The sequence below is a fragment of the Ostrinia nubilalis genome, chromosome 19 (assembly GCF_963855985.1).
Source record: "Ostrinia nubilalis chromosome 19, ilOstNubi1.1, whole genome shotgun sequence".
In the NCBI taxonomy this organism is placed as follows: Eukaryota; Metazoa; Arthropoda; class Insecta; order Lepidoptera; family Crambidae; genus Ostrinia; species Ostrinia nubilalis.
Genome location: NC_087106.1, coordinates 5,823,878 through 5,848,618, shown reverse-complemented (window position 1 = coordinate 5,848,618; position 24,741 = coordinate 5,823,878). Strand labels below are relative to the sequence as shown.

General features: G+C 35.6%; 2 protein-coding genes across 4 annotated transcripts in view; one reads left to right on the top strand and one right to left on the bottom strand.

Moving 5' to 3' along the window:
* Positions 1-582: 582 nt before the first annotated feature.
* Positions 583-20,879, bottom strand: LOC135081094 (REPTOR-binding partner). 3 transcript variants are annotated; one of them, XM_063975824.1, is made up of 4 exons: positions 20,688-20,879; positions 6,193-6,328; positions 5,013-5,134; positions 583-4,628 (listed from the first exon to the last, which is right to left on the bottom strand). In XM_063975824.1, the coding sequence occupies exons 1-4, from the start codon at positions 20,736-20,738 to the stop codon at positions 4,521-4,523; spliced, it is 417 nt and encodes a 138-aa protein (XP_063831894.1). In that variant the 5' UTR covers positions 20,739-20,879; the 3' UTR covers positions 583-4,520. The 3 variants fall into 3 exon arrangements, with proteins under 3 accessions (XP_063831894.1, XP_063831893.1, XP_063831895.1); XM_063975823.1 differs by lacking the exon at positions 20,688-20,879 and adding an exon at positions 13,940-14,167; XM_063975825.1 differs by lacking the exons at positions 6,193-6,328; positions 20,688-20,879 and adding an exon at positions 5,845-5,877.
* A 2,691-nt stretch (positions 20,880-23,570) lies between these two features.
* LOC135081120 (stromal interaction molecule homolog) overlaps positions 23,571-24,741 on the top strand; it is a 57,643-nt gene continuing 56,472 nt past the window's right edge. The window contains exon 1 of the mRNA XM_063975863.1: positions 23,571-23,946. Within this exon, the coding sequence (XP_063831933.1) occupies positions 23,775-23,946 (172 nt within the window). The 5' untranslated portion in view covers positions 23,571-23,774. The remainder of the gene's footprint in view (positions 23,947-24,741) is intronic.

Below are 24,741 nucleotides of genomic sequence, written 5' to 3'. Positions count from 1 at the left end.
CTCCTTATTGTTACCTACTTAAATCTAGGAGCCAGGGTTGACTGAAATTTATATTTACAGTATTTCATATCCAAACCCCGACCTCGTTCTAGAAAGTGTTCGCTTGAATTTGCAACTTTACGCATCGTAACTTTTTGTTTTATATTTACAAATTCCTTAACAACCGCATTTTCAATCGCAATTTGTTTTACAGTTTTATGTCTTTAACTTGATCCAATATTTAAAAAATAAATAGAAACTTATCTTTATTAAATAGTTCCGATTAACTATTACACCAATTCCTCTCCCCAAACTAAGTATGGCTTGAATTAAAGCAATAAAATAACAGATAAAAATACTTTAATATGAATAATACGTATATAAATACTAATATTTGCTCCTAGCTGGATTTGAGCCCGCAACCGTGGATGGTGGTGTACGGGGAGGAATTATATTTAAAGTCAAAACTAAAAAATACTGAACTCGACTTTATAAATTAATATTTTTAAAGAAAGGAAAGGCACGAAAAATATAAATACCTGCGTAATAATAAACTATTTTGATGATAGAAATAATAGAAACATAAAATAAAATAAAAAGAAATAAAATAAAAAACTTTATTCAATTAAAATTTACAATATACAAATAACGATTGAAATTCCGGTACCTTACAAAATATACTTAAAACGTAACTAGCATTAAATTCTAAATTGAGGTGGATTTTCTTATGGTTGTAATTAGTATTATGAAATATCAGGTTACATTATATTTCATAAGTGAATAAAATCATTATTAAAATATAATATAACCTTATACAGTCTTACAGGGTATAAATTGATACTTTTCAGTTCAATTTACCCCATTCGCCCCATCCAGTCCAAATCTACCGCCTAATGGCAACTACCAAAATTATCTTTTCACACAATAATATCATAAGACAAAATAAACATTAAGAAATACAACGCGAAAATATTATAATTATTAAAACACCAAACACAAAATAAAAGCTATTCGAAATTATACGAGAGGAGACCTATGTTAAGCTTGACGTAATATAAATAAATTATATAAAACCATAAAACATTTTTTGAAAATTAAATATCAACATGTCAAATCTTTTGCAAATAAAACTTAACGATTGAAAAATGAATTAAAAACGTTAGTATAATAAGGCGGATTGCCGACAAAAATAATATGCAATGACGATAAAAACTTACATCTGGAAGTATAATGTTTTACATTATTTAAATCATTTTAAATATCTAAAACTTAAAACCTAAAAAGCAGTTTAACTGTAACGACTATTAGCCACGTAAAATAAATGAAATTATTTTTTTAAAAACCGAACTAAAACTAATAATTGAACGCAGGAAGTGCAACTCATACAAATAAGAACTAAAATAAAAACTAATTTAAGGTATTTAATACCAATTATTGTAAGTTTTCTCTATTGCAAATTAGGTCGATACCTCGATCAAACAAACTATTTTTCAGTTAAAAAAGGAAAATATAATTAAGCATTATTGAGTCGCATAGTGAAATTGTGTAAGTTAAAAGTATGTTTTATTTTTGGGCCTGAACGTATATTCGGAAACAGTATTATTTCAGAAAATATTCAAATATACAAGTACTTATTTCGCACCGATACGTTGGCTTAAGACCTACATCTAAATTTTTTAAATTCGTAACCTTAGTGGGTCGCTCTTGCCAGGTCTTCGCAATTATAATTACATATACTTATTTCAAGTTATAATAATAAAAAATTAAGAAAAAACTTAACTGACGATTTATTCGCGACTTACCTATTTGGAAAAAAATCTATATAAATAAAAGGAAAGGTCAGTGACTCACTCATCACGAAATCTCAGAAACTACAAGTGCTAGGAGTCTCAAATTTTGCATGGGGAGGAATCCCAAGATTAGAACGTAGGTGCTCATTAAGACGGGATTTTGCAAAATTAAAAAAGGGGGTAAAATGGGAAAAGGCGTTCACGCATACGAAGTCGCGGGCGGCCGCTAGTTACATACCAATAAAGCATAAACTCATATTTTATTCCAGAAGCTAAAGTGAATCTTCACAAAAACTATATTTTGTTTTCTGAATAAATTGAAGAATAAATTCACATAAATAAATCACGATGAAATCGTCACAATACCGCCATAATAACTATCGATTGATTTATTTTTATCTATTTAGTTATTTTTTTCGATGAAGTGTAAAGATTTTTTTGAGATAATTGACTGCTCAAATGTTATTGTAAAATATTACATACCTATTTGGATTTACTTGGGTTTGTAGATATATTAAGAATCAGATCAATAGTTATATAGGCTTATTAATTAAATAACATTAAGGCGAATCTATATTAAAAGAAGCTAATTTTTATCACTCCGTTGACGAGTCCATCTTGGATGACTTCGATATAATAAAAAGTTAATTTAAGTTTAGCTTTAAAAGATATAACTAATTATACTAAGTGTTAGCCTAATTTATAAATACTCATTATAATAAATAGTGCTGTAGTGTTATTATTAATAATTATTATTGAACAAAAAGTTAAGAAAACTAATTTGAAAGTATCATTCCGAATAGTGTCCGACCGAAACTACTTTTACGACCGAAACCGAAACCGAAAACGAATTTCGGCAACGGTGTCTATTTCGGCCGAAACCGAAACCGAAACCGAAACTTCCTTACAAGGCTCATATTTTGAGCAAAAAATAAAGAAAACGTTATTATAATCAGTCAGTCTTTATGGTTTTCTCTTTAAATTGCATTAAAATTGAACTTAAAAAGTGCCTTTTTACTCTAAAAGGTATCAAATTATATAGTCTAGATTTTTTTTAATTACTCGCAATATTCAGGACATCTACAAAATCTACATAACCCGTCCCATGGTCGGGTCTTTTACCTTAACAAAACAAAATTGGTAGTACGTAAGTTAGTATCTACTGTACTTGCCACTTGATATCTTGGTGATAAATACTAAAATGAACTTTGAAACTCTGAATCCATAATATTATCACCATGAAATGCACTACAGTCATTACTAACTGGTACTTAACTAATGTTTGTTTACGTATAGCATTTACGAACCAAAAAAAAATTACAGGTTAGATTAAACTTGATTATACTTTTATCAGTCATGTTGAATTTTTTTTTTTATGTTTACACCCGCTCTTATGTTATAACGTCATAAAACGAGATAAAACTTACCAAATAAATTCAAAATAAATCACTCGAAAACTCGCCACCACAACAAAACAAAACTAACAGCAAACAAACAAGCGAGCGAATCACGACATTGGCTCTGATCGGATTCATTCACTCATTCAACGCGCCGAACATGACCGATAACAGTGCGGAAACTCCCGAATGCACATTCGGTTTCGGTCGTAGTTTCGGCAAGTTTGCCGCCGAAAACGAAACTAAACCGAAACTCGTGTTTTTACCGAAACTCAACCGAAAACGAAACCGAAACCGAACATTCGGTCGGACACTAATTCCGAATTCTTCTTTTATATTTAGTTTTTATTTAATACATTAAATTGGAGTACGCTGCGAAGTATTTCTTATATGATAGTGGATTTTTAGTGAATTGTTTGCAAATATTATACAAAGATGCGTAAAAAAATATTATATCAACAAGCTTTGCCAAAAACGGCTAGTTATTTATCAAAAAATATGAATTAAAAATTATAAACAACATAAAAGTTTAGAATCGCACGCAATAGAAAAATATTTTAGATGTTATTTTAATGTAAACTCAATTCCGTTAGGAATACTTTAACTTTTATAGAAATTACACATTTGGGTATTTGCCACTACCAATCAATTGACGTACTTTTTAAAACTGTCAAAACCAGACTCCACTACACTTTGATCTTAGCCAAAAGGCCGAGAATCCCATAGATTTTGTATGGCAATACTAGCCAGTGACGTCACTACCTATTTTGTCAACTCAATTAAACTACTTTTTCCAATTACAATGCAACCAAAAATCTTAATTTACAGGTAATTTAAAATTAATTAAGTTTTTAAGAAAAGCATTAAGTGCCTTTTTAATTAAAAAAATTTGTGCTTTAGAATTATTTGGGAGTGGTAGCAAATACCCAATTATATGTTAAATATATTATTATCTCATACATATTCAATTTCTGGTACTTGTTACTTCAATGTTAGGCAATATTTACACATTAAAATGCCTATCTAAACTTAGCCTAAAAAAAGTTACGATTACTTAATATTACGATTATACCTTTTAACATTAACATCGATAATATCCGAGTAATTTAAACACCAATAGAGAAAAGTTACTACTTACGTGTGTATTTTATATTAAAGTTATGTATACGCGTACAATATCAAGAAGTGATAATAGTTATAAAAATAACAATTCAATAGTAGAATTTTTAGAAAAAATAATTGTTAGGATGATATTTTGACTGGACATACAAAAGGTATATAATTTTTTGAGGGTAGAAGAGTGTGGTCAAGGGTTGTACTGCAGGGGAGGATGGGGGAGAGGGGTGAGGGGTAATTAGAAAGGCTTGACCTCCTCCTGCTTGATCACTCCCATCTCTTGCAGCATGGCGTCCATGCCCTCTGGGATGCGGCCCTGGTCTAACTCCAGGTTCCATTTGTAAAACTGGAATGAGATAATGAAGAAAACTTACTTTTGTTGCAATTTGTGACAGGCACAGGTTAACAAACGACAGCTGATTAAGGGTGTATTCGACCAAACAAGAGTAAATATTGATCTCAGAATTAATAGTCTGTTTTGACATATTTCCCATACTGAAACTGTCAATGTGCCAGTTATACCAGGAGTTATTCTCGGATAAAAGTTTGGTCGAATCGGGCCTAAGAAACATAATATAAAAGTGATGTTGCTCTGTGTTACCGACGACCTGATAAAGGTAGCAGGAAGGCGCTGGATGCAGGCCGCTACCAACCTATGTTCAGCAGGGGACGTCCTGAAATGATGATGATGATGTTACAGTGTGTCCTACAAGAGAACCGAATCCGCTACCTTATCAAGCTCCTTCCTGAGAGTCAGCACGGCGCGCTCGCGGTCAGCCACCAGCTCCTCGAGGTACTGGTAGCGGAGCTTCTTACGGGCGCGGCACTCACGCGCCGACTGACGGCTGCGTTCTGGAATGATCGAGTAAGTTTGACAATCGATCTTTCACCTTAAGTCAAGGCGAAGACCACCGACTTTAAGAGTAGGCGCAAACCGTTGATTTTTCGTCGGCCGATAGTTTAGTCGGGCAGTTGATCAGTATGGGCATGTATGGGAGTGTGCACACTACGCCGATTCGATATGGCCGATTCTTCATACAATTTGAAATCGGGCACAACTATCGGTCAACTAAAAATCAACGGTGTGCGCCTACTCTAAGTTGCCCGATTTTTATTTAAATGAAGAATCGGCCGATACCAAATCGTTGTAATGTGCGCACTTTCATACATAACCATACTGATCATACTGATCAACAGCCTAATCCAACTATCGGCCAACAAAAAATCGGTGGTCTGCGCCTAGTCTAACAGCTATGTCTAATCTAAAGCATATCTGGGCAAAATGGTTTAACCATGCCCGCTCCTAAGTTAGTAGGGCAAGCAAGTCATTAAAATCCTGAAGTGTTACACCGCTATTCATCATGCCAACTATTCTAGACTGCATCTCACTTAACACAAAGTGCGATTGCAGTCAAATACCCGATTGGTCTTGCATAAAAAAAGGGATGGAGCTGGATGAAGGCCGCTACTAACCGGTCAATCTAGAAATCATTGGGGGAGGCCTATGTTCAGCAGTGGACGTCCTGTGGCTGAAATGATGATGATGATGATGAACTACGTACCCAGCTTCGCCTTCATATTTTGCTTGTCCAGCTGGGTCTGCGCCCGTGTTTGCCCCCCTCGCGCCTTTCCCCACCCTCCCCCAACACGATCAATAAGTGCGGGAATATTAAGCCATGATCCAGGATCATCATATACAACCCGATCCAGCTAACTGTGCGCTCGCGCGTAATTATATTGCTGTCGCGACTGTGCGACGGGCGCCCGCAGTGAGTGTGCGAGCGCGACAGCAACATAATTATGCGCGAGCGATAAGGATGGGTAGCTTGGGGTCATTGGACAAAATTCTACGTGCTCGCAGTCCAGACTATAGAAATAAATGTAAATGAAAGAGATCAAGAATTACGTACCCAGCTTCGCCTTCATATCTTGCTTGTCCAGCTGGGCCTTCCTGCCGGGCCTGCGCCCGCGCTTGCCCCCCTCGCGCCGCTCCCCACCCTCCCCCGACGTCCCCACAGACCCGAACACCCCGCCGCCGAGGGACTCCTGGGAAAGAGGACTACCTTCAGAAATGTGCACATGAGAAAAGATCAAAAACATGTTCCATTAATAATTTTTTTTTATGAAAAATTCCAAGACTAGACCATATGACGCGCACTGTCAAAAGCTTAAAGCCTTGATCACACGTACCGAGTAAACGAGCGAGACAGTAAAATGTTTACTCGGTCGAGAGTGTCGAGACAGTTGGGTGAGCGAGTCACATACTCGAGCGCTCGGCCGAGCACTCGAGTACACACTGAGTACTCGGCCGCGAGCACTCGCCCGTTTGCTCGGTACGTGTGATCAAGGCTTAAAAGCTTAGAATGATAACCCCATAGTCCATACATTTATTAGTCGCATCATCATAGGCTGGCAGATCTCATGGTAGAGTTCAAGCTATTTTAACTCTACACGCCCTGGCTAGCTCTACAAGACCTAACACAAACTACACCTTACTCAAATTAGCCTTTTTTACTCGTACGTTCCTTCAAATTATATTTTAGCGACAGAGACGTTATTCTGGATGTGCTATTCTATCTGATATAAGTAGATCTGTTCAGTTTTTTGCGCCGATCATCTATCTATCTTCACAAAGTTTCACGTCTATAATAGGCAGAAGTCAAAAGGACCGCGGCTAGGTATTACCAAGAAGATTGAAAATAATCCGCTTTAAAAAGCATACATGAATTTATCAAGACTTTACCAAGAAAATTCATGTGATTTATTTACATTTATCACGTCCTTACGTAGACCATAACAACGAAAAACGTTACTGGTAAAACACCTCGTGATTTAGCGCCGCCTCAGCTCAGGCGAGATAAATACGTCAACGGGCCGAAGTTCATTCACACTGCAACCTCGTTGGGATCGCATACTATTACCAACTCGCTTCCAAGTGCATCTGCATGCTGAGACAAAAACGACCCTGATTCAAAGAGGTAGAGCGCATAATGCATTGCAGTTTGCTTCCAAATGCATCTGCATGCTGAGACAAAAACGATCCTAAGACAAAGTGGTAGAGTCCATTAATAAAATTGTAAAGGAAAACTTCGAGCATTATTATTGATGAGGTCCTACCCCGCTCATGATGTCATTCATAAAGGCTTTGCATAATTTTTACTGATGCTGGTGAAAACGGTAAAAGCAAAATATGCTTTAAATGAAGTGTTGTAAAGTTGTTTTATGATACTTTTAATTCAAAATTAGGCTTTATTATCAAGCTACATTTACAAAAAAAAAAGTATTTAAGTATGTTTATATCCGTTGTCTAGTGCCCATAGTACAAGCTTTGCTTAGTTTGGGACTAGAAGCGCAGTGTAAAATGTCCAAGGATATTTATTTATTTATTTACAAGTCAACCGGCGCACACGCAAATAAGGACTGAAAGTACATACTTATTGAGAACCGTGAATTTCCCGATTTTTTTTACCTTATTTTTTTCTGTTGATCTTCAAAAACAAGTGATCTGTACACAAAATTACAAAACCAATTTATAAGTTCGACTTAAGCAAACAAGATAATCTGTTTGTCCTCAAAATGTACAAACAAGTAACGATTGTAAGTTATTTTAAAGGCATTTCGTCAGTCACAAAAATAACAGGTTAATTTTCTTTTACTGTTATTTATCCGACTCTGATACCTCATGTGATTCATATGATGCGGGACAAAATATAGGGCTGGTGCTAAAAAGAAGTAGCGGAAGAAACTCGGTCATCGTTGTCAGTAAAGTCACAGAATAATAATATGCAGTGTAAAGTTAACAATCTAGTCTTGTATCAGAAGATTTTAAACTTTCGCGTTCCATTTCAACTAAAATAGAAAGACACGGGTCTTAACGCGACATTTATGAATGAGTTAGGTACATGATAATATAAGTACTCTACTTACTAAATATAGGTAATTTGTAAATACAAATACACAATAGTCCCGTTAACCCCTCGTGGCAAGCTAAATTTGCTTGTGTTACGACGAGTGGGTTCACCACAATTTAACAGTCCAGCGGCGCGGTGGAGTTAGAACCCGTATAGCAGCGTCAAAGCGTCAAAAAAGTTGACAACACAACACAACCTTATTCCAATAGTAACAAAGACGTGTTGCGAACTAATTAACTACTTTGGTCGTCACGAAATATTTGACGCTGACTGTACACCGCGGGCAATTATCCAAACTACGCCATAACAATACGAAAGCCAGGTAAAACGAAACACGCAATTAATGAGTCGCTCGAAAGGCAATGTAAAGAGTGGGCGGGCCACAGTGCAGTAGAAAGACAGTAACACAACTTGTCCTAACTGATGTATTTACATTGGGAAAAGTACTACATTTATTTGTAGGAGTAACCTGTAATTTGAACTATTGCAATAATTGTCCGATTTTTTTAAAAGAATCTCTGGTTCCTCCGTTTTTAAGTCGGGAAATGCTTTGCGCATACTTGTTGGCCGATGGGGACGACCAGTGGGTTATGTGGGACTCTTCTGGGACCGACAATACGCTAGAGCCCGACGGTGTCCACCGGAGCCCAATGAAATGGAGCCGCAAGTTACGCCCGTATTCACTAACGATGCTTGCTTAAGTGAAGCAGAAAATCGAACGCACAGCGTTGAATAGAGCTCTGTGATTGATTCGTGTGTCACCCTGTGCGTGAACATGCACTGTAATATAAGCCCTAATAGTAATGTTTGTGATTACTGGCATTATTGTCCTAAGTCGCATTTACTATCGGGAGCTAAAAAAACCTTCATTAATCTATACTTCTATACTAATATTATAAATGCGAAAGTAACTCTGTCTGTCTGTCTGTCTTGCTTTCACGCCTAAACCACTAAACCGATTTTGATGAAATTTGGCATAGATAGTAATTTATAGATATTTTGAGTCCCGGGAAAGGACATAGGATAGTTTTTATCCCGGTTTTTGAAACAGGGAAGCGAGCGATAAAGTTTTTCTGTGACAGACAAAATATCACGCGGGCGAAGCCGCGGACAAAGGCTAGTACTAATAAAGGTGATACAACTACGATAAGTACTAAACAACTGCGCAATGAAATAAGGTCATTCCAGGACAACGCAAACTGCGCACAATATGTAAAGACATTTTTTATTCGAGTAAAAAAGGACTGTCTGTCTGAATACCGTCTGTAATGCATCAAATGACGCCATTGGCATAATTGAGTAGGTACAACAGACTAGCTCTTGCAACTCACGAAGGTGAGTGAAATTTACTTGTGTGTGTGTACGTGTACATGCACATAACGATAGTATAATGTCTATCAAAACTTTTGAAAAACTAACAGTAGCGAGCCACCACACATGTAAAGCTCACTAGCCCTCGTAAATTGCAACAACTATACACATTTTTGCTGCAAAATAACACCTATTAAAACTGAATAAGATGCTGCAGTAAAGCTTGACGTGCTATCGATACAAAAAAATAACCTTTTGCGTCGCCACTTTTATTTCTTGCGATATCGGAAACATTGTGAACTTAGTAAAGTTACAGATAGCCTTTCCTTTTGTTTATTACTGTAATATTATTGCTATTATAATTTAATTAATTACTATAATATCAATAACGACTTGTTTTTGTATTTCTATTTCCCGATATTTATCTATAAACTAGCTTTCCGCCCGCGGCTTCGCCCGCGTGGAATTTTGTCTGTCACAGAAAAACTTTATCGCGCGCGTCCCTGTTTCAAAAACCGGGATAAAAACTATCCTATGTTCTTTCCCGGGACTCAAACTATCTCTATGCCAAATTTCATCAAAATCGGTTGCGAGGTTTAAGCGGGAAAGCGTAACAGACAGACAGACAGACAGAGTTACTTTCGCATTTATAATATTAGTTGGGATAAAACTACATCCGTTCTCTTTATAAAACAAGACTAAATATTGAGATTTTATTTACAAACAAATTAAATTATCAACATTACACATTAATAACAACATTATAATATTAACAACAATATTATCCAAATTTTATAATAAAATAAACAAAAGCAACAACTAAGTAAGTATTCCAAAGTTTTCACAGTATCCAAAAAACAATAAACTAAAAAACTCATTTACTTTTGCAAATAGACTTTTAAAAATCACTTTTACACGTCCCAGTATTAACCCTACCACTGCTTCGAGACAATAAATGGGCCAGTGCTGAGAAAAACCAAAACACCTACGCGTACGTTCTATTATGTGAGATTATAAATCAATTTTCCACTTCACACAAATAAACCCCGGAGGTTTGAATTGCCATTATTATAGAAGAAGAAAAAGCAACTATTCCAAAACGCGTGACGCACGACAAAATGGCTACCCAGTGTCCATTGCCCAATATATCGATGCAGTTCAATACATCCGGGGTTCTCATAAAGGGGTGGGGGCGGGAGTGCAATGCGCAGGTTCCGGCTTTTTAAGGGGTGGGGGTGCATATAGGAAATAAGGTGGTGCCTTCCCGACAAACGATGTTATCGATAATATTATTAGTTTGTAGTTCTAGAACTATAAAAAGACAATGCATGTCACTTTAAGTAACTTGTTTCGTTATTTTATCACTTGCATAAATTGTTTTGTATGAATTCGCAAAATTGGCAATCAAAAATTTCACAAAACGCGTAGGTACCTACTTAATTTTAACATAACTGAAAGCTGTTAATTCTTGTCTTAAGTTAATACACGATTTTCATGATTTTCATAAGAATATCTACAATGAGTAAGGGTCTCTGTCAAGATTTCATAGGACAAAATGTATAATTTGTTATTTTTTCAGATTTAATCTATCTCTAACTCAATCAATTAACACTGGTTAAACAATTTAGTAGTGATCCCACAACAAACGTACAAAAATAATATAACTTTCGCATGTAGGTATTTACCTTTGCCTTAATACTTGTCGGTTTCTTTTCGCCACGAAAGAATTTAAGAAACTGCAACCCACTCACAAGCACTTCTACCAAATTATTATGACACAACTTCTTAATTTGCATGATAAACCAGAATATGTCACAAGAATACACCGAGATGCGGTACACTATAATGGCCGATATGCCTCTGATTTTATTTAGACTATGAGATCAATAAATCATACGGGGTTCTCAGCGCAAGGGTAGGGAGTGGCAACACAGCGCGCAGGTGTTGCCATAACCAGGTATAAAAATATTAACTTCTTTCTCCCATTTTGTGGGTAATTTACATAGTGTATTGTATAAATTCGCAAAATTAGCAATTAAAACACAGGGCATAATAGCTAGACATCCTCAAAAAATCTTTCACTTAAAAACTACTAACCTACTTTAAGCATAGAAATATAAATGAAAAATGGGGTTATTTATTGCACTCTAGCAAGATTTTTTGCGATAAAATGTAGACTACTATTTTTTTCATCAGTGTAATTTACGCTTTTACCAAAATTTATTAAATCTGATTTAATAGTTTAGTCGAGAAAATGTGACAAACATAAAGAAGTTACTTTCGCATTTATTTACCTTTATCTTGATAGCCGGTTCTTTTCTGCAATCCAAGAGTTTGAGAAATTTCAACCCACTCAGAAGCAGTTCTATCAAAATAATTTCACGAAAATTCTTCATAACGTAACATGCAAAATAATGTCCAAGTCCATGTCACATCACTACCCCGAGATGCGCTACACTAAAATGGCTCCCGATATCAAATGGCTTTATTTAGACTATCAGATCAATAAATCATACGGGGTTCTCAGCGCAATGGGGGTGGGTGGTACCTTTATTGCGCAGGTGGGTATGAGGTACCTACCCCATTTTTATGTTAATTTAACTACCAATATTAAAATTGTTCAGATCTTTTTGGGTCAAATCGCAAAATAAGCAGACAAAAACTTTATTCAGACTATTTACGGAACATTGTTATTTATTACTGATGAAATATGAGTCACATAAGACTCATGGGACAGAAAAGTCATTAATAATATCCCAATATTACAGTAAGACTTTTAACAAGAGCTATTTTGCAGCGAAAATGTAGTCTGTTATTCTGTTGTCTGTACTTAACTTTGGTTTAAACTCTATCCAAATGTAACCCTTATCTCCGGTGCGGTAGAGCAATTCGATTCGTCATCGCCCGCAGCGGGTCATGATCAACACTCAACAAAACAGCAGTTTCTAGGTCGCGGCCTGCGGTGCATTAATAAGAAGGGGCGTGCGGTAGGTTCTGCTTAACAAAGGGTCTTTTCGATCAAAATTTTGGGTTTCAAATTTGTTACTACATATAGCCTGCCTGAAATGATTGCCTGCTGTATCCTAACTTAGATTCAAACGCTTTAAGTGCAAATAATATTTGAATTTTATACCCAATTGTGATTCGAAACATTTAAACAAATAAAGAAACTAAACACTGTTCTCAACATAGGAAATAGAGACAATATTATTGTATTAGTTAAGACTTAGGAACATTACCTTTGTCTCATCGGTTGCCGGTTTCTTTTCGCCATCAAATAGTTTTAAAAACTTCAGCCCGCTCACAAACAGTTGAATCAGAGCGAAATCACGAAAATTCTTCTTAATATGCATGTTAAAGTCCCATATTTCACAATACTCCCGGGAGACACATTAAAATGGCTGCCAATATGTCGGAGGTTTCATCTAGACTAGCTCAATAAATCATTTGGGGTTCTCACAAGGGTGGGGGTTGGATGCAACGCGCAGGTACGATGCAGATGCGTCATGGGGTGGGATGGTGGAATGGGGCAGGCCCCATTGCCCCTCCTTGCGACACACCCAATATTAAAACGCAGTTAAAATACATATGACTAAATTTTAAAGTTAAGACATCATAACAAATACATTAGCGTAACTTTTCGACCAAGATATCAAAATGCATAAGTTTGAACCCAAAAAGTAGACTATAAATAAAATTTTATAGTGAGAGTTTAAACAAAGAATACCATTCTCTTCGCGGCATATACGAATGTATAAAGACAAGTCTTTAGTATTTTGTATTGACAAAGGCTGAATTGCCACATCGAACACAGTATACAGCTTACATGTTTACCTATAGATAAACGTTATTGCGTTGTTCGTTACTTTTAAGGTTTTATGGTGATCTTAATACAGCTATTAGGGCTACAATAACCAGATAAACGTGTACAAGGTCTTGTATAAGAAGACTTTTATGCAAATTACCACGCACCGACTTGTTGCTTCAAGAGAATTGTTTTGGAAAATCGGCTAAGTACGGATCACTTGAGGTAATCTTAGGTAATCAATCAATATAGCTAAGAAATTTCAAGAATTGAATATAAAAGGTGTAGGAAAAATACTTGAAACTATGAAAACAAAATGTAGAGACACTTAGAATGTACTTCAGGATCTCGCATTTCAGACCTCTACTTTAAACTAATGGACAAATTTTAGCAATGGAGTCTTTTGTATTCGATAAGTGGAAAATTTGCATGAAATTTAATGTCTTTATGATTATAATGAATGCTACAGACCTTAGAGTTGAGTTTCACCGGCCGCTGCTTGCGGATCATCACCTTTTCTTCAAAAAACTTTAAAACTTTAGAGAGCTAAACTGTCCGCGACCGAGCCTCGACCCGTAATGAGAGCCCTGGACAAATCAATACACTAGGTCTCCTGTAATAAATCAATACCTGAGAATGTGCAATACGCAGACGTGCAGCAGCCATTAAAAACATGTATATGTATGCAACTGCACAAACACACCCTGACCTAACTACATTGGGAGATGTTACACCTATCAGTTCTTTAGAGATTAGCATAAATACACAACTGCAACAGTGTTATGTGCCGTAATGGTAATAAATACGCAGTTTCTCGCTTAGAAACATCAGCCGGCGATACCGTCAAACTGCGTCGTTCGCTCGCGTCGAGCGACTCTCATTTCGTACGACGTAGTAACTCAGTAACTGTCAATGCATAACCTAAAATAAATCGAGTTGCAAGCCGCTACCGCTATGAGAACTCTCCGAAAATCTGCCGGTCTCACTGTTGATGTTTACTTAACGGGTTTTAACACAAGAATCTGATAAGAGTTGTGTATAAACTCACGTTTTGTTGGGATTATCGTGGCGCCGTGTCCGTCCCACCGGCTGGCCTGTCACACACTGCGTGCGCAGCTGAAGCGCGGAGGGAACGACCGCGCGTTCACTCTTTTTTTAAAAACAACTTCGAATTGTCCACGGTGTTGCGAGGGTTCGCACAATGCAGCTACTCCGAACACTTTGAGCCCAAGACACGCTAGCCTGTTGCCTCTCCCCACCTTGAGCAAAGTGACCTTATCGTATGACTGCACTCGGCAACAGAGTGCATTTTAAGACGCACTTACGAGTGTGCGTCGCAATTGTACCGGTAGGCGGTTTTAGAATCAGACCGGAAGGCGGGTTCTGCCTTATTCATACGACTCAACAACGAAGATAAAAATAATTTTCAAACACTAACATGAATTAACTGACTGAATAATGAACATTAGACGAAACACACATTAGAACTTAGATTGGGACTAGAAGAGTAGAGTAAAATGTCCAAGGATATTGATTTGAAAACAGTTTCAAAGTTCTATCCCATTCTTCAGTTCAATACTAATGCATCACTCAACTTTATATTGATAATATGAATAAAGACAACAGTGATCGAGTTTCTTGCGCTGCTTTTTCTCAGGATTGGCCCATTTATTCACACGAAGCAGTGGTAGGGTTAATACTGGGATGTGAAAAAGTGCTTTCTAAAAGCCTATTTGCAAAAAATGGAATGAGTTTTTAAAGAGAAAAGATGAAAAACTTGAATTTAGTTCATAAGGAAATGATGGCTGATGTATTCTTATTTCTGTAATTATTTTGTTGAACTCTACAACTTACCGGTATACATAATGTAGAGCTTTAGGCTCCCTTTTCTACCTTAATCTTATTCAGAAACTTAGAAAAACCTAAATTAAATATTCTGCAATTTACCACATAACTTGTTTACCTATATCTTGCTCATTTTTCAGAGAAATTACGACGTAAATTAAAAATACGTGTCATCAGCACGTCCCAATAATCGTCGATCGTTAAAATACTCAATTGCACAGGCAGGAGTCGATTCTTACGACGCTTCTCTAAACCTTGGAGTTACAATATGCGCACATAGCACATTTTCTAGACGTTTCATTACCACAAAGGTAAAGTTCGATAATATTTATAAGTACCTATATTATGTTGTCTTTCTATGATTTGGAATTAACTGCCTTTAAATTGTGTACCTAGTTGGAATGAAAGACGTGTCTATACTAATATTATAAATGCGAAAATAACTGTCTGTCTGTCTTTCTTTCACGCCTAAACCACTGAACCGATTTTGATGAAATTTGGAATAGAGATAGTTTGAGTCCCGCGAAAGGACATAAGATAGTTTTTATCCCGGTTTTTGAAACAGGGACGCGCGCGTAAAGTTTTTCTGTGACAAACAAAATTCCACGCGGGCGAAGTCGCGGGCGGAAAGCTAGTTTAGAATATGTTTTCTCTCCTTGATAGCATATTTTCCAATACGATTTTTTGCGCTTATCTGTAATCGGTCCCAAACTATAAGCAGATTAGTTCCATGTAGTTTTAACATGTCAAGGAGTTCCCCAGCAGGACACTCCTCATTCACCATCTGTCACATTCGTTAATACGAAAATTAAGTAATTTAGGCAAGGCACAACATTACAATTTGCATAAGAAAATGGATTCGGCAATAAACATAATTATACGGATTTATATTATTTGTGCGGTTCAGGTTTTGAATGCTATCAAAATCGTTCTACACTGAATGCCCAAAAAATTATCTTACCTTCGCACAAAATACATGACATTCATAATATTGAATGTACACATCAACAATACAATTCTACATAATAAAGATAATGTGTAGGGTCAAAGTAAACAATCTGCGATTAGGTAAGAGCACCACACTTTATCAGTTGTTATTGTGTTCTTATCAAACGACCATTAGTCATCAATTAAACAACTTATACATTTAATTTTATACATTTTTGACCTGAAAAAGACACCAAAATTACAAATGTTGGCCTACCTTCAATGAAACGCTAGGATAAACTGAAATAACTCTGGCTGGGGTAACTATCACTGGGTGGGTTATCTGGTTAAAAATTTAACTCAAAACTTGATGGTGCACGACAAAATGGCAATTTATCCCCAATTTTGCAACTGACTTGACTTTGGAAACATGAACGTAACAAACCTAATGCATAATTCAATACAATATACCTACGTCTGTTTCTGCAATTTATTAGACCGATCATGTCCCGACAAGGAAAAATATCTGTGCTTTCAAGCGATTTTGTGAAAAATATTATTGACAGGTAGCTAATAGCTCACAAGATAGGTCGCCATTTATTAATGTTTACTGTTTGTGGTGTTATTATTATACATATCTTTTCTTAAACCTTCGTTTTGTCTCCTGTCATCCACTTGCACTGGAGGGAAGTCGAACCTTAGTACTTATTATTATTCTGTGCCTTAACTTCGAACTCCTATGTTCTTCCGATTAATTTCGTTGAGGGTCCAATGACAATTTAACTTTCCCCCGGGACAAACTTGACTTTCACTGGTTGGGTTTTTATTGGCGGTCAAGCTGTAGATCCTGGCTGCACAGAAGTTGCAGCGGTGGGAACAAGAGGTGGGAATAGTCCCGTAACTTTGACATAAGATAACCATAGACATAGGATATAGACATAGGATAACCCCGGCTGGTGCAAGTAAGACTAACAGGTATGGTTTTGTTTTTAGGTAGTTGTAAAATCATGAACTGGTATTCTGTTCTGTAGGAACCATCTTGAAAAGTGCGTCACCGGATATCAATAAAAATTAATTGTTTCAAAATAACACGAACTCTACATATTCCGTTTTTCTCCCAACCTGGGGCATGTGCCTTTCGGTCTAAACAGCTGAACCAGATTTGATGATTTTTCATGTTGGATTGGATCTCACATAAGGCTTTAGTCGACAATCTCTACAATCGCTTTGCACAAGGTAGGTAGTGCAGGTACGCAAAAACACTCGCTTGTTGTACGTACGGTCGACAGCACGTCAACGTAAACACTGCGGTATCTTACGTAGTTGCGATAGGGGCGAGTTTGCAACGAAAATGTATAGCTTGATGTGCTGTCGACTGTACATAATGTAATGGAACTTCCTTTCATTGTATCAAGACATTGAATGGTAACACTATACATAGATAGTTACACTTACAAATGTAGAAAGGCAAATGAATTGTTGTTATTTGTAAGAATAAGACATATTACATACAACATATACTGCGGCATCTTATGTATGTAGTTATTTTAACGTGCGGTTAAACGAAACGGTTTTGAAACAAACATGTTCTGTGGATTTCTGGATACAATGTAAAGTCAACACAAAAAGGATGGAGCATTTATAAATTGAATGTAGTTATGATTTATATAGTTAAGTATGTAGAGTCTAATGCGGTTTTCAGACCACGAGCTAAGCTAAGTTAGTTTGAATTAGCTCGCTAGCTAACACAGTTTCCCATAGTGTTTGTGTAGTTAGCAGTCTCCAAAGTTACCAAAGCAACTACTATACTAAGTAATCTTATAGCTGCTCTTGGTCTGCAACCCGTATAAATGACGACTTTCCAAAGTTATAAGGAAAATTGACCGAAATAGCAAGTCACGTTTGCAAAGCTTTGGTTAATATTCCGACATAAACTTCGCTGCCAATGAAGCTTTAAAAACTCGAACTAGAAGTTTTCCTTGCGAAAAGAAAAACGCGCTGACTGCCTTTCTACTGCAGACATTGTAAAATTATTTGCCTGTTGTTAGCACAACAATTGCTCCCCAAGGAGCAACTTGAAGACTCCGAAGAATCAGCCATATACGAATGACTAACTAAATGAAGACAGGTTAAATCATTTTGAAAATTATAAACAACTTGAAAAAATCGAACTGCCTAAGGCGGGAATTGAACCCACGACCTTCCGCTTGCCTTTAAATCATGCCTTAGCCTAGGCGCAGACAACCGACTTTTAGTTGGCCGATTCTAATTTGTAGGAAAAATCGGCCGATACCAAATCGGTGTAATGTGCGCACTTCCATACATCTCCATACTGATTAACAGCCCGACCCAACTATCGGTCAACTAAAAGTTGGTGGTCTGCGCCTAGGCTTAGCAGCAGAGCTGATGGATAGTCTCTATCCGCACAAGTACTCTGGCGGTTTTCAAGTGCGCGGAAAGTAAATACCATGAACTGCTGAACCCAGTCTAGAGTCTAGACCAGTCTTTCCCAAAGTGGGCAATAACGCCCCCTTGTGGGCGCTGCAGTCTTAAAGGGGGGCGGTGAGAGACCCAGAAAAAAAATCGGGACGTTGTGTAGAGGCTTGGGAGGCGTCATCTACTAGGAGGACTCTTAGACACCGACTGAGCTCGACTCTTGACTACAAAAATGGGGGGCGCTAAAAAATTATTTATTCTCAAAGTGGGCAGTAGACTAAATAAGTTTGGGAACCGCTGGTCTAGACTAAAGCTGAAGTGACTTGTTTAGTCACGTAACAGTTTAGTTTAGTGTGCGGGTGTACCGGTTAACAAGTGCTCTGATAAGATACGGTAATCACATCACCGTTAATAACCATAGCGGATTTAACAACGCATTGTTGTTGTAGTAATACCTAGTATGATTTTGCGCTAAAATAAAGAATTCGACAGTAATTGACATAATGAAGGACTTTGGTGTAAAATAATGAAGTGTCGTGAAATAAAATGATGTTAATGATGTAAAATAATGAAGGCTTCCTTAATAATGACGTTCACCAGTTGGCGCCACTAGCGCGTAAAGTCCTTCCTGTTAGAGATGGATTATACTAGGTTGATACTAGGTGCACCTATTCCTAGTATTTATTAATACTCGATCCAAATACCTATTCCACCTAGTATGTAGTAATTTAGCATACTTGACGCGACTAGTGTGGACTAATCCACGTAATATGACTTTAAAATACAATTTTCTTTGAAAAGATACAACCGTAGTATGATTAATGCAATTTGAAATTGAATAATAATTCCTCCCTTCATACTTCAACAGGCTTAGGACTGTCAACTTAAAAGTTGGCGTATTAAAAAGATATCAATTTCATAAAAATATTTACATTTTTTTTTTCTTTTTTACATGAATTTACATGAATATGGTTTGACTACGTTTGTGTGCGTTTGCTTCGTCGCGCTCAAATTTGTTTGGTCAGACAGAGACGGAGTGAATATCTACGTTCGCACATAAGCTTAGCGAGAAATACTCGACTCGACTACGGATTACGCAATAATAACCTCTATTACTTTGAAGGTGCCGCTTAGTACTGTAAAATACCTAGTGTGTGGATCTGTTCTAGTAAATACGTCTCATCTCTACTTCCTGTCACTTTCTAGTGGCTAAGACAGTGGCGCCAGCTGGCAAACATGTGTGTACAACATAAATGAAGTTTTATCTTACAGACATAGCGCCATCTGTTTCATATGATATGAATCAATTTCTCTATTTTGTTTCATGCAAGTCTGTGTCAAAATACTAGAGGGTGCTACTGTTGATAATTTGATGATAAGACAAAAATTCATCAAAATGATTGATTAGAATTTTATTAGATTGTGGGCAAGGTTTATTTTTAATATCCTATCATGTAATTCATATTACTTATTCATAATATTTTTGTCTGATTCAAAAGATAAAAAACATCATATTCACCAAGTTTGTAACATATTAATGCAGAAACTTATACCTATCTAGATCAATGAAATACCTAATAAGTTGCCTTATTTCTAGTTTAATTTACAATTAGATTCCAATTTTAATTTAGCATTAATGCTTACCTACTTGCTAAGCAAATGTACCTATCTCAAATTGATTTTTATAAAATTCTTAAAATGCATCACATGCATGAATTTCCTTGCATTTCAATAACTATGAAATAGATATTATCATTAATCTGTTCAATAGCCCATTAATCAATTTTTTCATCTAATATTGTAAACAAATCCTTCATGAAAACCCATAGTAAAATTAAATGACCTTCAATAAACCAGAAAAAGGGGAAAAGGTTACATGATATTGATCACATATTTTGCAGCCTAGCATGATGAAATCGTTCCTGCTATTGTGCAATACGGCCTCGATTAGAACTAATCAATTCGGCTGCGGAATTCGTATCACAGCTATCACAGAATTTTAGACCAAGTCATGAATGTGGACTATTGGTGTTGATAACATGCCATTACATCACCTAATCACTTCACACGAGTGTCATCAACACACGGGCACTCGAGCTATTTATAGAAGTAAACAGATACGACACCAATCTCAAAATCTGGCAAAACAAAGAAAAAAATTTGTACTCACGGTCTGCGACTCCTCCTCCAAGACCGCCATAGTCTCAAAATCGATATTCATTTTTACACCCACGCGGAATTTCCCCAACACGAAAATAAAGGTGAAATATTAAAAACGTGTAACGAGCAAGTAGGAAATTAGATAAATTTGTATGAAGTCAAGGTATTGTTTACAAACTGACAAGGTCATTTGACATATTTTGGTAAATAGAGGCGGAGGGTCGTGTTCCATTTTTTGCTATCTATGCCATCAACACAATTTGTTACAGTAAAATAAATGTAATAAATCCGTACCGCGCGGGAATAACTTGACATCTCGACCTGCACTTTTTTTTTTTATTAGCTTAAACGTTTCCTCTACCTTATACCCTTCTGGTATAAAAAACTCAACTCGAAATACCCAAAAATACTTGAAATACAGCTCTTGTTCATAAGTAAATATCTCTAATTTAGGCAATAAATATTTGACATAACGATATATCCAATTAATATTATTCGTACAAACATTTATATTTCGATTTATCAATGTATGTCAGAACATGTATTTGTTAATATCTCGACTTATACATTTATGGATTTTCGTTTTTAATTTGACAAAAACAGTTATCAAGTTATGATCCCCTCTGAGTACTAAACATATCCATGATATGTGCAGTTGTCTAGTTATGCACACTGTCAAGAGTTTGGATATTTGGAGTTATCCAGCTATTACATTCGTATAATCATATTTTTATATGTGTCATTAGCAGTTTTTAAAATATAACATTGTCAGGATTTCGAGTGTCTTTAAATATTTTTTACTTAGCAACCCCTGAAAATATATTTTTATATATTTAAGCGTTAATTATTACTTTTATTACTATTTTCAATAGTTTAAAACTAAATTAACGTTTAAATAGCAAGTTGAAAGTAGAAGGATAAGTTTAGTCAATAGGTAGGTACTATCTACTAATGTTTTTTCATAACAGACTAAGATTTCGTTTGACAACCGAATATAAGTAAAAAATCTAATAATAAACTTTTAGGTCAACTTTAAGTTCCGGATATTTTTTATAGTCTATTGACATCAATGACATTAATTAGGAATAATGATGAGGTAAGTAGGGTCGATACGCCAGATCTCGTCCATTTAGTGAGTTGGTAGATTTGAGGAATAAAAATAATATACAATTTTTCGTAATCATTTTGAACGAAAAATTGTTGTCATTATGCTCCCTTTAGTCTTTATAAGTATAGTATTAAACTTGCTCTAAACCATTAGAAGTTTTAATATAGAAAAAATGCATTCAAAATCACTAATAATTAATAACAGCATGGAAATAAAAAAAATATAGATAAAATCTTACTAATTGGTATTCTAAAACTTTTAGGTATCACACTTAATAATTATAAACATACATTTATATTTTAGTTTATTTCATTTTTTAAATTTCAATAGCATGGCTCAATTTGCAATATGGTCTCCTCTCTAGGCACAGTTTGCTTTTTAATATTATTTACAACGTCTGTATTTAAAAAATTGTCGTGATAATGTGGACGCAAATTGGCTATCACAAAGGGAAAGCTACATTTGGAGCGTGTATTAGCGTCCAGGAAAAGGCCTAAGTACTGAAAAAAATCTTTGTGTTCGATAAGTCATGTAAATAACGTTTTAAATAATATACAACATGCATTGTTTTGTATATTTTAATATCTTAGACCCAGTTAGACCAGACCGCGATCACTTCTGACGCAAAGTGGAAATTTCATTGTAGTAAATTCGCATCCACCTTATTTTAAGTGTCATTAAAATAAAGTACAATCACCGATATCATTATCCGTATTGTATGGTTCATGGTTAAGGCTTAGAGACTGCGGTAAATCCCAAACTAGACCTAAATATATTAAAAACTTACCTTGAAACGCGCACCTCCTCACGTGGGATTTATTTTTGGCAAAAACGGTAGCATACTATAAGATTTTTTTAATGTGGGTTTACCTGTCATACATTCAGGGAATCATAGCAATAGCTTACGTTCTAGAGTGATCCATCATTTGGACGTGAACTGGACGGTGGACGTGAAAGGGCGTGTCGACATTACGCAAAAATATATCCAGTTAATTTTAATTATTTTAAGCTTAATGGTAAGCCTAAAATAATTAAAATTAATTGTGCTTGTTATGAAGCATGGCTTTTATTCTTTTATTTGTCTTTTTTTTTATTTTAAGCAAACGTACAATTATCTGATCAAAAGCAATCATAATCTGCAATTATATTTGATTTTTCTAATAAATTTGTTACTATTTCATTGCAAAAGTGATAAAAATATGTTCTATTTTTATGTTTTGTTTTTTTACTTAAACTCCATTCAAAATAATTAACTTAAATCCAATTTTTACACCTTAAATATTTGTTTTTCTTTGGTGAATAACTTGACAAGTCGTCGGTACGCAACTTGACAAGTCTTTTTTTTAATACATTAAAAAGATAATTTAATCAAATTCTTACGCCAATCGAAAGATACGCATCAAATTAGCTTATTTCAATCATAAAAATATCAATTATCATTAATTCCGATTTACCAGAGAACTCTAAACTTTAAAATCGCTCCCCTGAAAAGTACGCAAAAATGACATGTCAAGTTATTCCCGCGCGGTACGGAAATGTTCAAAAAATTTGTATAGTATGATGTTTTAATCAGAAATGTCTATAACTTCCTTGGGAATAAATTGAGTTTTTTATCGAGATTGAAAAAAGTATAATTTTTAATTTATAATTAACGTTATTCATGCATAAATAACGTTACGTTATGCGATCGTACTGTGTGTGCAAGCTTTATATTTTTCCTTTATGGCAACTAAAATCCGCCATTATTTTTTCTTCGTGTTGCCATCATAATTCATATGTCAAAATTTTTCGACCTCGAACCTTGCGAGGTTTCTTTCTGTGATAAAAATTCGTAGTTTTTGTGTTGTTTTGATTGAACGTGCTATGTGGCCTTAGAAGAAAATAAAAACCCTTTGTTAGCGTATAGTTTTATAATGTGTATAAGTATTCAGCATCCTAAAAGTGTTGTTTAATCGTGTGCGGTTAATTTAATGTCATTGAGAGATCACGATGCGTATCGGTTTAGTGTTTTATTGGTGCGTATTCGCATTTCATTTGTGTAAAGCTGATGATGTGGAAAGGACAGAACCTAAAGATAGCGGGAGAAGACCTCAATGGGGTCCTGTGGTGAGGAGTGGGTCCTATATGAGCGACTCGGCAGTGACAGCATCCAATGAGCAGAGTGAGTGTTGAACTTGATAATCTTTACGTACCTACTTCCTATGACACCTGTTTGCATCCTTCAGACAGCGGTTGCTAATTACCGTGTATTTTTATAGCTTAGTCGTTCGTAACTCCAACTCGACCATGTGTTATCTTCATTGACTGTTCTTGAATACGAGTTCTCGCGCGACCTTCCGTTTTACCATATGTGGTAATATGAGAAATTTCTGGCTGACGGCCACATATCTTTTTTTATTTTCATCTAATCAAATCACTGTCATACAAGAATGTTTGTAGTACTACAAGCTTGGAGGACAAAGACCTGACTAGTACAAAAACATTTTAAAATATTTTTTAGCATTTCAAAAAGTTATAGAATCAGATTTTTTTTAGCACAGGATTTCTACCATTATTGTAACAAAAAGCTACATAATCATTAATTATACATTCCCATTTAAATTTTATTCTTCTTATCTTACTGCGACATTATCTTGATTTCAAAAAAATTTCACCTCCATTATTTTTTACCCATCTTTGCCCAAGTTTCCCATGTGACTTATTTCTCATTAGTTATGTTTATTCCCATCCCAGTTTCTTCAAAATAAGATTCAAATTAGATATGCCCGTAAGATGAGCTGTGCCAGATGTACATTGTTAGTTTTATTAGATCACAATAGGATTTATGACTTTTTAACAGCCTCTTTTATGTTTACCACATGATCAGTCATGCTTCCAACTTATCCTTCCACAAAAACATTACAGGAATTTACTGAATTTAGAAAATTCAAAAAATCATAAAATAATCTTGAGACTT